The 16,892-nt window shown below is 35.2% G+C and overlaps 1 protein-coding gene across 13 annotated transcripts in view; it reads left to right on the forward strand.

Annotated features, from left to right (window-relative positions):
• VPS13B (vacuolar protein sorting 13 homolog B) overlaps positions 1–16,892 on the forward strand; it is a 425,465-nt gene that overhangs the window by 265,795 nt on the left and 142,778 nt on the right. For all 13 annotated transcript variants that reach the window (XM_079302470.1, XM_079302474.1, XM_079302464.1 and 10 more), the window contains 2 exons: positions 6,697–6,900; positions 15,525–15,651. In XM_079302470.1, coding sequence (XP_079158596.1) covers positions 6,697–6,900; positions 15,525–15,651 — 331 coding nt within the window. The remainder of the gene's footprint in view (positions 1–6,696; positions 6,901–15,524; positions 15,652–16,892) is intronic.

Raw genomic sequence — 16,892 nt, forward strand, 5'->3', positions numbered from 1 at the left:
ATGTTGAAAAGGTTGATTTTGTTGTTTAGAGATACATGCTAAGCAAGTTTAGAGAGAAGAGGAATGAAGCCTCCTCTCTTATTTTCCTTTGGCATGTTCTAGCCTAGGAAAGAGGGAAGCACATCCTGCAAGCCTGGCAGGCCAGCCAAAGGGCTCTGCCCAGCCCCAAACATTCTTGTGTACAACATATGGAACCTGGCAGACTCTGCTCTTCTGCACATCCATGCATCCACTTAGACTTGTCACCTCAAGTTCTGACCAAGGCAGTGTTTTCTGCTCCTTTTGAGAGGGTGCCAACCACACATGCAAAATAGGTACAAATCATTGATTTTGTTTGCCAGATTTCTTCTGTGTTCAAAACCAGATCTCTCTTCTCTTGCATTATGCTAGCTCAATGAATGTCAGTCGTTTTATAAAATGGTTTGAGATTAAATAAATACCTGTATGACTCAGTAGTTGCAGTTGATGAAACTGGTCAAATAGAGGACACATAGTAGTTAGAGAAATGTGATTGTACTTCTTCAGTTTTTCTCCAATTCTACAAATTGGAATTCTACAATTTGTTTAAGAACAAAGGGGTTTTTTCTGTGTTGTCTGTTTTTAAGAAAAAGCTACAAGGTAATTGCAAGGGAAGACTGCTTCAGCTTGACAAAAAAAAAAGCTGTGCTGAAAAATATTAGTAAAATAAAATAATATATTTGGCAATTATAGAAAAAGTTTGGTTATTTCTATCATTATTTTCTGTAGAAGAGTTATTGCTGCACAACTAGTAAAGTCTGGAAGCAGAGAGGAGATAACTCTGTTTCTAACCCATCTGCATGTCTCAAATGTGACTATTTAATACCATGGACCTATTTAAGGGAAACACTTGTAGGTAGAGAACTGTGATGACTTTGTTGAAGATCCTGAGCACCTTCTCTTAATGCCTTTCTCTGTCAGGAGCCACAATTCTCACAATAGCAGATTCTGTACTGTGCTTGAAGTATCTAGAAGCTCAGAGCAAATTCAAGTAGCAGAATTCAAACACTTTTTTCAAGGTTGGATTTTCTAAACTGTATCTAAAACATGCTCATTCCAGACTCTGACACAGGAGAGACAAAAAGACATGTTAACGACAATCAACTAAAATCTTAGTGCTCTTTTATGTGATTAATTGTTCCAGATGATAATGAATGTGGATGATTTGTTCTATGCATCCAGTTGTTTCTTTCATCAGACACTTTGGCATACACTTATCCATAATTGAATCTGTTTTTTTTCTGTTATTCTCTTTTTTTGTGATTTGAAAAGTACTGAGTTCCCACATGGAATTCATTGTGTTACCTAATGATCTTTATAGCTGCTTGTTGTTTTATCCTCTACTTTAGCTTTTTTAACACTTTTACCACTTCCTCTTCTCAGTGATACTTACTTACCTCTCTAGGTATACAGAGCAAAAAAGGGATCAGTGCCCAAGAGATAGAAGTCAGACATGTATCCAACATTAATTTTCAGAAGAGGAAAGTTACTTGTTACACTTGTATTTTTGCATTCCTGTAGCAATTGTTTGAAGTAGTCTAGTGTAATCAGAAGAAAATTTTGTGTATGTTTCTGTTACTGGCCTTCTTTTTTTCAACATACTTAATGTACAAGTAATCTACCTCTCAGGTGATTTTTGCCTATGTAGAAAAATGATAAACACTACAAGTCATTATAAAGTTAGAACTTATGAGTGTTGTTGAATACAAAATATACTCAGAATTCAATTAATAACTTCTTCCTTTGCATTAGGATGTGATGTATTTGTCCACTTTGTAAATGTTAAGAAATGGTTAGTAATTTTTACTTTGCTCACAGAGCTGTAACTGGTGTCTTCTTTTTACAAAGTTCTACACATATGAAGATGAACCCAGGTGCCTAAACCAGTCTCTATAGGACATCTGCCATTATCTTGTGTGGATAATGCTGATATATCTGGTTGTGCATATCACAACACTGGGGCTAATCAGACAGAATGCAGTTTTCATTGTTAAACAGATTCCTGTTCAATAATCAATAGTATCACTTCCTAATCAGAAAAACATTAAGCAAAATAGCCTGACAGTACTCAGTTTATATTTTAATTTAATAAAGCATTGCTGGTACCCAATCCAGAGTGTGCTGCCAGCAGTTATGGAGATGGGACAGTAGTTGTGTTATTCTGAGGCTGAGTTGGAGAGGGGAGAAGGAGCAGTTGCCAACAAAGCCAGTCATGTGTGGCATAGTTCCTGGAGAAAAGAGGCAGAAGCAGTGAGAGCTGGAGTTTACTGCTGATGGTATTTGAAAGCCTCCTCTACTGATGCAAACAAAAATTTATCATTTCCAACATCCCCCTCGCAGTCACTGTTACACCACAAAGAAGTCTCCCTATGGAGAGATTGTAGGGTGGAAAAGCAAAGGTGAGGTTACCCTTGTCCTGGAAGACATGTGTACCACTCAGTATGGCAGAAAATGTACCCAGAATCATGTGAGGACTTCCTCCTCTTGCCTAGGGGTGTCTCCTCTCTTCTTGCAACATTAGAATGTTCTTACATGCTTCTTTTCTGTAATTTCAACCTTAGTGCCCTGATTCCATAATTCTTCCCCTTGCCTAGTGTTGTGCTCTCCTTTTCTTTCTGCTTGACTTCTCATTCTTCTTTCCATCTTCCTCACAAATAAGTGCTTTTAATATGTCCAAATTTAGGCACATCCAGGACTTCCATCCTGAGAAGTCATGCTATAGAATTTTTTTTATTCTAGTACTAAGATCATGTATGTTGTGTGATTGTGGGGAAGTTCTGTTTCTCTTCCAAGGGCTCAAGTGTTAATTTGTCTGAGACAAAAAGACATCTATTATACTCTCTATTTGATATAATAAAAATATAAATACAAAAAAAAAGAAAAAGTGGTTGCCTTTGTTTGAAAAGCTGATTCCTGTCTGAGCTTTTACTTTTAGAAGCTTAGCATTTTCAAAGGCCAGTGGTGTTGTCACAGATTATCTCTCTTTACCACGTTTTTGTTCTGTGCCCTTCTTAACATCTATAGCATCTCATTCTAGGTAGAGTCCATTGTGTGCCTGAGAAAATCTTGCTTCATTCCCTGTTTGGTACAGTACTTTCAAATGGCTTTGTCCAGGAGGAAGCTTTATTGAATTTAATGGGAGAAAAGGCAGTGAAGGTGCATTAGGTCAGTGATAAATACTGCTGTGACTTCTACAGTATTCAGTCACATCCCATGAATAGATGACATCTAGCCTGGGACTTCACAAGCTTAGGCAGGGGTTGCTTTATATATCTGCCACAGGTTTTGGCCCTATGAAATAGAGACTTGTATTTATCCAAGTTTACTGTCTGTTTCATTTTTAAATTAGGATAGGAAGGCTCTTTTACTACCAGGCAAAACTTGTAATAATTGAAATTTGGGTAGATAGGTGTATCTCTGTACCTGGAAACAGAAATCAGTGCACACAGAGATCCAGAAAGTACTAATAGAAATTAGCTGTTGTGTGTAAAGTTTGCCAATATTCCTTAATTGTTATATAATGTATAGTCTTTAACTGCCATTTTCCTGACTTGTTTAGCTTTTTGTAGGTCTCAGATGAGCTGTAAGTGAATAAATTTAACTTCTTTACTGTGGGTCTCAGAATTATGCTTATTCAGCAGCATGTAGTAAGTGGTTCAACATGAGCTGCTTCTTAAATAAACATACAAAAAGTCTGACCCAGTCTAAATCTATTTTTGAAAAAACAAAAACTTTAAACCTGTGTTTCCTGTTACATACTTATGATTGTCTTTGGTTGCTTATTAAGTTGCTTACTGTATTGTTGACCAACTGTTGTATTCTGCACCACCTGCTGAAAGATTCAGATGAGATAGTGAAGTTGTTTTCAGAAGAGGGGAACAATTAAAATAGTAATCCCTACAGTACATTTCAGCTGATAAAACATCACTTATACTGGAGATAGAAAAGTCATGAATTTGGCTTACGGTGTTTTCCTGAATTTATTTGCTGCAAGGATTTTAAAGAGTTCAGAGTTCATACAAAGCATGTGTACTTAAGATTAGGCCAGGTTTGCTATGGTTTAGCATACCTTCATCCTTCTAGGAAGTATACAGCTAATAAATTGGAGGCATACTTTGGAAAATTGTTGATATGGAAAACCAGAAATGAGTGCTTATGTAAATCCCTGTATGTAAATTGTTGATATGGGAAATTAGAAATGAGGGCTTATGTAAATGCCTGTATATATATTACCTATGTGGGAAAAGGCTATATTTTGATCCTTGTATAAAAATGGTATGATGCACTTTCTGGAAACCATAATGAGCTTGGTCAAAACATCAAGGCATTAATTACTAATCCTTGTATTTTACATGTATGTGTAAAATATGTGTTTCTTGAGTTGGGTTATCTATAGAATGAAAGCTTGCTTGGGTTTCAAAAGTGTATCTGCAGGATCAGAAGAAGGGTTTTATATTATATATAGGAGATTGATAATAGCAGGAACAGAATGCAAATGTGAACTTTTATATCAGCATGAAAGTATTGAAGAATTAGGCTGTAATATCCCAAAGTACATTAAAAAAAGATGCTGTGGACAAATGTTATATCAGCAACACAATACACAAGTGCCTTGTGTTTAAATAATATCCTTGTATATCTTGCTGCACCTGAAGATTTTTGCCAGAAAAGTGATTTTGTTGTGGTTTGTGTTTAAAAAAAGACACTTGTGAGGGTAAAAAGAGCCATTGTCACAGTGGGGAGTTTCAGATTAGTGCATACAGACACATTGTCCTCAAGGAATTTGTTTCATGAGGTTGTGGTTATCCTGAATGAGTCTAAGGATATCTGGGTAAACCTATTGCAAGTTATCAAGCTCGTTAAAGAAGAAATGAAAAATGCTCACTGTGAAATACAGGGGAGAAGAATCCATTATGCCCATGAAATTAGTATAATATTTTGTTTTATATACCTAAATAAGTTTCCAAAAATTTCTAATTTGGGTGCTTTATTTTAAGTAATACTTCACAAAAGAAATATTCCAGTATTTACTTGTATTAGAAAAAGTATGAAAATAGACATTGGATCATACAATGATCTACTGTGGTGGGTCTTTTTTTAAAAAAAACTGCATTCATATTGATGGAATAATGCCTTAGAAAGAATAATAAAAGGCACAGTGGTTGTGGTTAGGTCTCTCTGTGTGGAAAGTTGACAAACACATTCTTAAGTTTTAATAAACAACATTTAATTTTGAACTACCACTACTGACATAACAGATTTTCAGTGTGTTTCTACTAAGCAGTTAAGAAAGTTATAGGGACTACTGAACAATGCAATCACACTGTCTCACCAGGAATGACTTGATCAAAATGGCTTTCCTGTCATCCACATGCCTCTGTGGGTACATATGATTAATTACTTAATTTCCTTAATTGCTAGCATACTGCATTGGTGACAATAGCAGTGTATTAGCAATTTCAGCTGTTACTTGGATTTGGGCAGCACTGGGATTGCACTTTGAAACCAATTGCATACCTATAGTTTGCATACCTGTACTCTGAGTTTGCAGTTTGGGATATGCTACTTTAAGAGTTATTTATGTTTCCATCATTAGCATCAAATTTGCACAAATTGCAGAATTATTAATTTCTCTGTGAAGATGTATACTAAATCATTTTGGCCCAAGACAATAATCTTGAACAGAGCAGTAGATTGGATGTCATATTCAAATAAGAAGCTTAAGCTTCAACACAAATGTATGAAATCAATAAAAACAGACTACAATTTGTGATCATAGATTGAAGGGAATAAAGGATTCCCTTGCTCCCTTATTTTAAAAAACAACGATATTATAATGGTGAATTTTTATTATAATATCAAATGAGCAGTGCACAGAAGGCTGTATTGCTCCCAGTGTAGAAAGGACAAGATAATTTTTTTTAGTATTTCCCAGTGCTTATTAGCAGAAGAAGAATGGCAGTATGAGACTCCTCTGTTACTGGTCACAGGTAAAATTGAATATTCTCAGCAGCCCCCACTCATTTAATAGCTCTTGAATGTTTTGTTGAAGTTTAGTCTGTTTCCAAAACTCAGCTCAAGACTGAAATACTTTGTAAAATCTAATGTAGTAGACTTTAAAGGAATCCACAAGGAATGTGGTTCACTCAAAAATACTTTTTTCTCATGTTAGAAGAATTTTGTTTTAAAAATTCTGTGCTGAAATACAGTAGTAAAAGGATTGAATTGTTTTTCCATCAGCTCGGAATATTCTTTTTAATTTTTATTGTTTGATGAATTTGAACGTGGAACAATTGGTTATACTTTTTGGTTATACTGATGGGTAGCTGTTTTTTTTGAATGTGGCATCCTTTGTCCATTCAGTAGATATGAACCAGTCCTACTTCCCCACAAGGCTGCTGCATCTGATTGGAAGTGCAATGAAGTCAATGCATTGATCTCATATCAACTTTGGTACATCTGGCTAAATTTAAGGATACATTCATTTGCAGGTTTGCCATTGAATTCTAAAAGAAAGAAGCAGATGGATATTTTTGGAGATTTGGAATAAGAATAATGTTTAGTGTAGACAAAAATGGCAGAAATTGATACTTCATTTTGTTAATTTGGATCTTAACAAATATCTGATTGGTCTGTTTTTGACCTTGGTGATTTCTTTTCCTTTTTTTAACATTACAGGAGAGCACTAAATCTAGGAATTCTTCGAGACCCTGGATCAGAGGTTGAAGACAGACAATATCAAATAGATCTTCAGTCTATCAACATTGGAACTGCTTATTGGAATCAGCTGAAACCAGAGAAGGAAAATGGAAAAGGAGGGGTTTTGACAGAGACTGAGAGAAATTCTCAAAATCCAGCACTTGAATGGAACATGGCTAGTAGGTAGGGATTTTTTTTTAAATCTCCTCCTTTCTGAAATTACATAGCACAAACCCTGCAGAGACCATGCACAATACACCTGAATTAAATAATTCAATACTAGTCTTGTTTTACATTACATTTCCCTGGAGTTTTGGCTTACACACTTGAAATGCATATTAGTGTTGTTGCACTGCAATTACTGTCTAGTTACTGTGTGTCTTTGCTTCCATTTTGAGCTCTTCACCAAATTACTTACTGTCTGTTCATAAAAATAACTCCAGGGCTGAGACTTCAGCTTGTCAGTCTCTATAAGCAATGGGAGGTTCTGTTTTGGGATTTTTTTTCAGTGTAGGGTGTTTTTTTGGTAGTGGTAGTGTGTTTTTCTTTTTTTTTTCTAAACTTCTTTTGTTTGTATTTTTCCAAAACTTGAGTTAAACCAGCTTAGACATTTCTAAATTAGAGTAGGATAAAGTAGAACATTTCCTATTGATTCTGAACCAGTTTTTGCACTTTTATAACTAAAACCAGATGCATTTTGAGAATGAGATACTTTAGCTAAGTCTTCTTTATTGGGTATTGTATATGTGCACACAAAGCCCCACCCTCTGGTTAAACAGGGTTGAAAGACAAAGCATGCATACACTTGCCTGCTAATTTAAATTTTGAAGTTTTCTCATATAAAATTGTATGCATGCAGGGGTAATTGGTAATTTCTGAAGATTTAAAATTTTTATTTTGGTTTTAATATACTTTTTTATACTTCAAAATTCATACAAGTAGTTTAAATTTTTACAGACTGTGTAGCAAATTTCAATTTTCAAACTGGCAGGAATAAGGTCTGATGGCCAAGAACAAGCTTTCAAAAGTAATTTTGTGGATTTAGAAGCATTTCTGCTAGTAAAGGCCTCTTTGCCTATACATTTAGCTATTTATTTTCATATAAAAGTCCTTTATATCTAATTCATGCAGAAATAATCTGATTTTTAGGAAATGTGTGCATAATTTTGTGGTTCATGAGATATGATTCTATCTGAATTTAGGGATGAGTTCCTAAGAGTGATGTAGAAAAACAGGCAGAATCGTCTGGAAATAACTACTTCTGGTTTAATTTTCAGAAGAGAGGGAGATGAGAGGAGTTCAGATTTTTCTGAAAATAAGGCAAGTTGTAGCAAAGGCTAGGTGAGGATGGCACACAGACTGAGCTTTTAAGTGATGTATTGATGCAAGGCCAAGAGGGCAGATAAGCTCACTCTGGAGGAGAGCATGCAGGAAAAAGATGTGATCAATAATAAATTCCAATTTGTCATTGAAAAACAGAGGGCAGGAAAAACTATTGTAACCAAAGAAACAATAAAATGACAAGGAGTCACAGGAGGTCAGATAAAAATTTTAACACAGAAATAGACTCTGGTCTTCATTTATAAGATTGTGTGGTTCTTTTCTGTCTCTTAACAATTTATTTTTTTAACTCATATAATTCCATAGTGGTTTTTTATTTTAAATTCCTAGCCTTAAAAAATGTGTATGACTTTCTAGTTGGGTCTTGATGTTGGACAAGTTCCCTGTAGGTTCTTTGTCCCAAAATTCCACATCCACTGTAATATCTTGCAAAATAAGATTACATTAATCTCCAAAGGACTTGCAGCCAATTTGCAACTTAAACTAAAATAGCAAAACCAGCCACTGAGAGATTGACTTTCCTTTTCCTTGCCATTGGTGGCTGAAATCCTACTGCCAGCACACTCTGGGGCTGAGCTTTATGATTGTGGATTCAGATAGGAAATTTGGTGGGATTCCTGAAAAGCTAATAGGACAAGGGAAGCAGCTGTTACAATCTTGAGTTCTCTTTTTCTTTTTTTTCCCTATAACTGCTTGGACATGCTTCCTCAGCAGACTTCCAAAATGAAGTTTTATTAGAATACAAATAAGTATGTTGGTTTAAAATTGCTTTTGAATGAATCTTCTACTTGGGTTTTAATTTAGAACAGTTGTAATTAAATGCATTAGGTTTTCCTTTCTGGTGTGTGATTACAGAATTTTCATTCCAGTTTGTTTTCAAGAAAAAGTATGAATGCTTTCTTACCCTTTCTATTTTAAATTTTACGTATTTTCTACAGTTTTTTCAGGATCTTTTCATTTTTGCTTTTTAGTTAGCAGTCAGGTTTGCTGTATCTGGGTTTATTTTATGACCTGTGGAAGTGATGTGCTGAGAACTGGAAGAACCTGCACTGAACTCTGCCATCCATGGCACTATTTCCAGCATGCACCAGGAGGACATCTGCAGGATGTTTTACATAGTGCTTATTGTTTCCAGGGTTAAGTTTCTCTTACTATTTACTGCAAATAATCTAATTTTGATACCATTATTTAGAATTCTTTCATGTTTCTTAGACATATTTAACCTGGAACATAATAAATTATTTTTGCTGATTCATTTTAGGGTTAATTTCTTTGTTTGGTTTTAATGTACTTCAGTTTGTTCTTACCCAGTGTTATGGTATATTAGGATCACTGGGTTTAAAGATTCTTCTTTGAAATCTATTCCCCTCATTTTTGTAATACTTTAATGCTATGTGGGACAGTATAGAATCCAACCTATATACAGACTTTTCATAGTTACTTTGCAGAAAACTTCAACATAGATACCAGCCATTCAGTTTCCATTCCCATTTGTAAAAGGATTGCTGGATTATTTCAAAATATAACTGCAAAACTTTTGAAATAAATTATACTGTAACTTAATCTACAATTGAAATTTGACCTAGTTTTAAAAATTTGCATGAAAACCAAACCATTGTAAGTAGGAAATCTCTGGATATCACACAAACAAGTATCTGAAGACTTTTGACATAAGTTATCATTCAAATGCTTTAGCAATCTTTACTCTGAAAGTAAATCCTTCGAATTTTCACACCACTTTTTGTGGAGTTCAGTTCTTGTAGCACTTAGTATGTTAAGGGGTTGATTTTCGCCCCCTCAACCTTTACATTGCAGTTTGGAAAGCAAGCTGTCATACTCTAAGACTAAGCTGTTGAATACTTGCAGCTGTTCAGTGTAAAATTCTTCAAGAGCAGCTATAGTGAAATGCTGGTGTGATGCCTCCTGTGTCTCTGCAGGTCACCCCAAGGACAGTGGGGGAACACTCTGGTAGGGTGGATGCAATCTTGCAGAAAAACCTGTCTAGATGCTGTGCTTTACTGAGGATCAGGGATCATAACTCTTTCCACTATGAAATGTTTATGCTTCACCATAGATGTTATAAAAAGCTCCCTAATGGTGTAATATATAAAAAGAATACTGGAAACAGTCAGACAGTTCTAATAAGGTTATGTACAAATGAAACCTGTCCACATTTATTCCCTTTACCAAACAGCATGTGGGGACCTGGGAGTACTTAACCAAAAGAAGTTTTCTTGATTGAAAACTGCTTTTTCAACTTGCAGATCTCCTCCTCCCTCTCCCTCCACTCAATGGAAAAAACAACAGCCCTGAAGGAAATAAAGAAATATATCCTCTCTTGAGGCCTCGCCCCCATCCCTGTGCAATCCTTCTACAGCTCCCAGCAGCAACTTCTGCTTCCTGCAGCCTGAATAAACTTTGTTTAAAAAAAAATAATTGAGCTTAAAAGCATTACTTCTCTGTGTGGTAATGAATTGAGTGTGGCAGTATACTGTGTTACAGTTTTGTCCTTGGCATACCACCATCTGGAACAGCTCTCATGGAGTACATCAGGGAGCCAGTGATCTGTTGTACAAAAGTGAGCAAAATACCACTGCAAGGATCCTCAAAAAGGTTTCCTGCAGATTTTTCTTTGAATAGTTTTCATTTTCATGCTTTTTTGGAAAGTTCTTGGCAGCTTGCCAAGTTCTAATGAGAAAGACCAGAAAAAATTTGATCTGTGGATCTTTGTGTAAGAAAGTAGGTGCATTCTCCTTGAATCTATTGGAGTAAAATCCAATGTGGTTTTTTTTCAGTAATTTATTTTAATTGCTGACTTTTTTGGTACCAGACATCGTGCTTGTATTAATACTGTACAAAGCCTTTCTCAATAAGAGGGGGTGTTTTATTTTTTGTAATAATCTACAGCAAAGAAGTGCTGCACAGCATTCTTCATAAGATAAAAGTTAGCTTTACTGAGGTCTTATGATGCAAAAATAACAATTATTTACAGTCAGGTAGTATACACTTGTTAATTTTTAAATTTTGACTATTAGATGGTCCTCAAAGTGTTGCTAATTTACTGCCATGTGACATGTCTTTGCCACACCTCAGAGAGCTGAAAGTATGTCATTTAGTCATTAGTAGTTAGATATCCTAATACATTCCTAATACATTTGTATATCAGGGATTAGCTGATTTAAACAGCTGCATGAGAAGCCTACAAGAGAAAATTCTTTCATAAGTCTCAAGTTAACATGCTGTCTTAAATAACATATTTTGACACTTTTCATGCCTCGACACTACTAGAGAGCACTTTGACTTTGTGGCCTATTTCATGCTAATATGTTTTTTTCTTTTTCACATCACAAAATTCTCAATGAGGACTCTTCTTTCTGTAGCTAGTAAAATTAAATGGTGCAAATGTGCCTTTGATTGTTACTCATGTATTGAATGTATAAAGGTTTCTCCCTGACTTAGGAAATTCTAAGTGTATAAGAACTCAAAGTCTAGATTCAATAAGGTATTATTAAGAAAAAATATAATTAAGAATAAGGTAAGCATTTCCAAATTTCAGGTCTAGCTATTATGTGAATGTTATGTTTGTGTTTATGTTTAGCTATTACTGGCCATGTTTTCTGTTTGTTGTGATTAGTGTTTTCCATGTGAGAGTCATAGTAGTAGGACTTAGTCCTACTTGTGCATTTTCCCAGCTTTTCCAGTCTCACATCATTGCATCTCCTTAATTAGGGCAGCATTATCTCTTTGGCATACTTCCTTGCTGTATAAATTCAATGTACTTCTGACTGGATATAATCAAGTACTGATGATTTGATTTGATGTAATCAAATGTTGCTTCCACTGCAAAATTCTGTTCTTCACATTTTTTTCTCTCTACTTCCCACAACATTTTTTATCATATAAATCATTAGATGTCTTTGCTTTTGCAGTACTTCCAGATTCCCTGTCTATCCATTTCCCTTTTTGTGTCTTCTTTCATTTGCTTGGACACATCAATACTCCCTGCTCATCTGACCCCATCATGCGAGTTACCAAGACTGACTCCTTCAGTGTTTTGAAGAGGCACTTCCTTGCTCAGTCCTCTGTGTTATAAAGGTGTTTGCTGTGAGCATTCATGTTGTTATTGCAATGTTTTATTCAAAATCCTTCCAAAACATTGATTTCTATTGTACTGTCATATAAAAACCATAAGACAGGTTGCCACTGTATGGATATCATTACCTATGCTGCTATCAGTTGTTTACTTTTACTTCCCTGTCTGTGTGTGTTTTTTCTCATACTTAAATTGTAAGCCACTGAGGCCAGAGACCATTTTTAACCTGTGCTTTTGCAATGTGGATCTGTGGTCCATAACCAGGGTTTATGTATTGTGCAGATAAAGCCCAAATTCTGCTCTGAGGCACCTCCAAACCTTATCACAGTTGCTTAACTGCCTTGTTCCTTTGCGTTAGCATATGGTCTTTCAAATGCACTTACTTTTAAGTGTAGATGATCAACTGCTTTAACATCTCTAAAAATACTAGCTTTTCCTTTTTTTTCCAAGACAAATATATAACAGATGCATAAATGAACCACAGAATGAATGTGCTGCAGACATAGAGCCATCATTACGCTCTTCACAATCAAGTTTTTTCATAAGCTCATGTGGCGTACACCTGTGTTAAGTTAACGTTGCACTTAGGTGCAGTGTGGAAGACTCAATAATTCAAAGTGGAATTTGTTTCTTTGTTCCTTTTGTGCTCTTTCTCATATCCTCTCCCTTCATTATTTACTGTGCTCTGTTTGCCTTCTGTTTGTACTTACAATTATTTTCCTAATACTTGATTTGGCTGAGGTTCAAATTCACCCACAAGAAATTCAGGAACCAGTAAGTAGAGCTGGGCAGGGATAGCGCATAAGGACGATTTAAAAAATAAAATAAAATAAAATAAAGCAGTAATCAATATATATTACCAAAAAAGTGTTCTTTAAAATGCAGTGTACTGGGTGTCTACTAGTATAAAGTGTGAAAAATAAGAAATAGGAATATGCATAAGATGAAAAATAATTTGATCTGTGATTGAAGAGAGCCAATTGAGGGTTTGAGGTTAAACAAATAACTTGCTTTTACAACTCTGCTTCATATATGAAAATCATACTTCCTAGTATTTCAAGAAACTTCAAGTAGAAGTTTTCTAGTATAGCTAGAAACTGTAGCTGCATGTTCTTTCATAGAATTGTTCTGCTATTTAGCTCTTTCATTGTACTGGAAAAAAAGGCATTTCTTTCTCATCCTATTCAGAAGGGGAAATAGGAACTTGGTAAAAAATAATTTGGTTTAAAGCTAAAATGAAGGTGATGGCACGGAGAGAAACAATTGTAGAACTCCCAAAGACCATTTTCTCAAGTTGAAGATGTTCACTAGCCACTAACAAGTCTGATTTCTAATTTGGGGATCTAATAAGACTAACTTTGCTCTAAAAGCTATCATTAGACACTAACAAAGATATAGCTGGCCAAAATGTTAAAGGTTTTAAGGTAAGATGGTAGTTTTCCCTAATCACTAGTTGGCTCACTCTTAAACAAACTGCACGCTTTTTATGGTAGTGTGCAGCCTTCTCAGCAGTGAGGGTCATTTGAGGTAAAAGTTTATAAGAGGTATGCTCTGCCAAGACTAGCTCTGTGGTATCTGCTCTTAACTTCTGTATATTGTTGTCCTAAATAAATTTCAAAGCTTTAGGGCCTACCTCCACTGTATAATTTGTATTCCCTTATAGATCGCCATCCTTTCTGCATGTTTTGACAACACTTTAAAAAGTTATTAGTTCAGTTTGAAGCATCAAAATTTGAAATAGCCTAAGCAGTAAAACCAATTCTGTATCTTCTGCAGTATGAATTTTGTATCTTTTGGTACACTGAATTCCACCTCAGGTTATGACATCTATTTAATTTATTTCCAACCTAACTCTTGGCTTACAAACCATCAGTATTTGAGATTATTTGCTTTTCTGCAGAACCCATTACAGAACCATTACTAGACTATGCCCCTTCTTAATAAAAAGATTTCAATACCTATTCCACATGCAGTCAAGCAATTTGTGCATAGACAGGTGTATAAGCATATTGGTTAATAACACCAACATGGATAACTCCAGCTGATGGTAGGGACTAATTCTCATAGTTCATGTCTGGCTCACTTATTTATGCTGATTTATGCTGATGGCTGAACTGCCATGTCTCCATTAGAGGTGGCAAAATTACAGGTAATAAAGGGAAATGTAACTAAATGTAACTAAACGTAACTAAACAGGCTAATATAAGAGTTCTACATGGATCTATTTACTTCTTATCAAAGGCCATGTAGTTTATTTTTTAAACTTGCATCATTTCATAGTTTACAATTTTCTATTTTGTAAACATCAGAAAACTTACCTAAAACCTATAACTTTATGATGATTTTTAGAATTATCCTTGGTTAAATGCAGGTATTTGATGTTGCTACAAACAATGATATGTAAAAAGAATTATCAAAAACTATCTTGGTGAAAGGAGTCTCCCTGGAATTTGAAGCTTATCCTATTTTAGAAGCTGAACACCATCTTGATCTCATTACATTTTTTTCCCTCATCAGAGGCTCTCAGATGGCATTTTGTGGCAATAGTTTGTTTGACCTGACCCAGAAGATTCTGGCCATTTGGAATGTGTTGTCATAAGCTATTAGTGATCCATCTATAACAGTTGTGCTTCTAGGCTTACTATTTTGTTAAAGGGGGGGGAGGAAACCAACAAAATCCCCAAAACTAAATACCTGGCTAGAAAATAAATGCAATTATCAAGTTTAATGGCACAAATATTCTTGATAAGTAAATGTTGATATTTAGCTGAAAAAGCACCAAGAACAAGCAGTGACAGGAGTGGAGGAAGACTGATATCCCTGTTTTTCAAATGGTTCTGAACCTCTTGGACAATAGTTACTAATTTCATGTGGGAGTCCTAGTGTTGCATGGGATTTGCTAGTTTTGTTTTTCATGTATTTCATTTTTGTGTCAGTTTTGTGTATGCACTAATTCAAATATTCTGTTAGGCTTCAGAACAGCTATTTATAAAATGAAGGGCATCCACAGGCAAGTTTCAAAAAATCCTGACAATGAAGTTCACATACTTTTTAAAATTATTGTGTATAATGCATAAAACAGGAGAAGAAGCAATGTCAAATGTCAAACTTGCCTACCTGGAGAGAAATGGAAGTCACATATTTAGGCATACTCTTTTTTTCCCTGTCAAATGGAGATAGAAGTCTGCCTCAGGATTTAAATTAATATGATTTTCAATAATGATATTTAAAGATTATTAAGGTAGCAATCAAATGCCTAACTAGTATTGAAGAAGTTTTTTGCTACATGCTGGATGTAAATAAGAATATGGAAAGTTTTTGCCTCTTGACAATTTGCAATGTAATTTAATCTTTTCTTTCCCTTGTTCCCCAGCATAAGGCGGCATCAGGAAAGAAGAGCTATTTTAACTCCAATTTTAACGGATTTCACCGTTCGAATAACTGCAGCTCCTGCAATTATCTTCACAAAAATTGATGCTGCAGAGAATTTACACCCAGAGGTTAGTACAAAGTGTCTACAGAAATAGCATAACTTTTAATATGTGAATAATCTTAATATTTTACCATTCCACCATTTGAAGTATTCAGATGTATTTTCAAATTGCCAACTGGAGAAAGGTCACAAGCTGAAATGTTCTTTCTCTGCTGGAGAACGAATTTTTGTATTGCATTCAGTATTAAAGGTAGTCCAACAAGAGGTAGATAAACCTATTTTCAGTTCCAAAAATGGGAATTCTTTAATGTTTTCCAGCAGTATTTTTTAAAGGTTTGTGATGGAAAGGTGTTGAGAAGAGGTGCAACATAACAAAACATTGTATTCACAAGCTTCTCATAAAGAAACCTGAAAATGCAATCTGTAGACTATCTGTTATAGAAAGTTAAGCTGAGTTCTCTTAGCCTGATTTTCAAGACCCCAGATTGCCACTAAGCATCCACTTCCCTACCTTTGCTATGGGTACTCAGATGCAACAGTCACTTTTGCTGGGGTGTTGTTCAGCTAGTTAACATAAGTCTGTGAAGCAAGTTGTACTCAAAAGGCATTGACTGACTTCCTGGGATTAGTTGGTAGCTCAAGGACATTTTATATAGGGAAAATATCAGAAAATTTTTGTTAGCTCATAAGGATAATTTTCCTTAAAAGCTACCTCCTGGGAAGAGCAAAATTGGTACAGGAGTGTAAAGGGTACTAGATGGAATTGCAACGTGCAATGGATGTACATTGTTGGAAAATAATAGCTAGTGGGCACAGAGAGAAGAAATCAACAGTTTCACATTTTGTGTAAAGGGTCATCAGAAAGGCAGATGAAAAATGAATTAATGTAAAAAAGAAACAGAAAGCCCCAGTACAGCTAGGATGATAAAAAAAAAAAAATTTAAAAAAAAATTTGAAACAAAAAAATCAGAGCTTTGCTAATATTCATGGCCAGGAATTTCAGTGTTTTCTGTACATACATTCTTCTTGTTATCTATTCCCTGGATGACATTCCATCATGAAGGGAGAGGTCTAGTTTAGATTAGAGCTTGAGCACTGTGCAAACTTCTCATGAGACAGAGCAGTTCTTCTCCCCTTCTGCATTGATTCTGTTTTTCATCTCTTTATTGCTTGCCAACAGTGAAGATCTTTATTTGTGCTAGACAACACCAATAAAACAGTGGCTATTCAGCTAGTGTTGCCAAGATATTTAGAATGGCTTACAGGCAAAGAGAAATCAATTAGATTGGCTGTCAGTGAGTTCCAGCA

Source organism: Erithacus rubecula, assembly GCF_903797595.1.
Source record: "Erithacus rubecula genome assembly, chromosome: 3".
Classification (NCBI taxonomy): Eukaryota; Metazoa; Chordata; class Aves; order Passeriformes; family Muscicapidae; genus Erithacus; species Erithacus rubecula.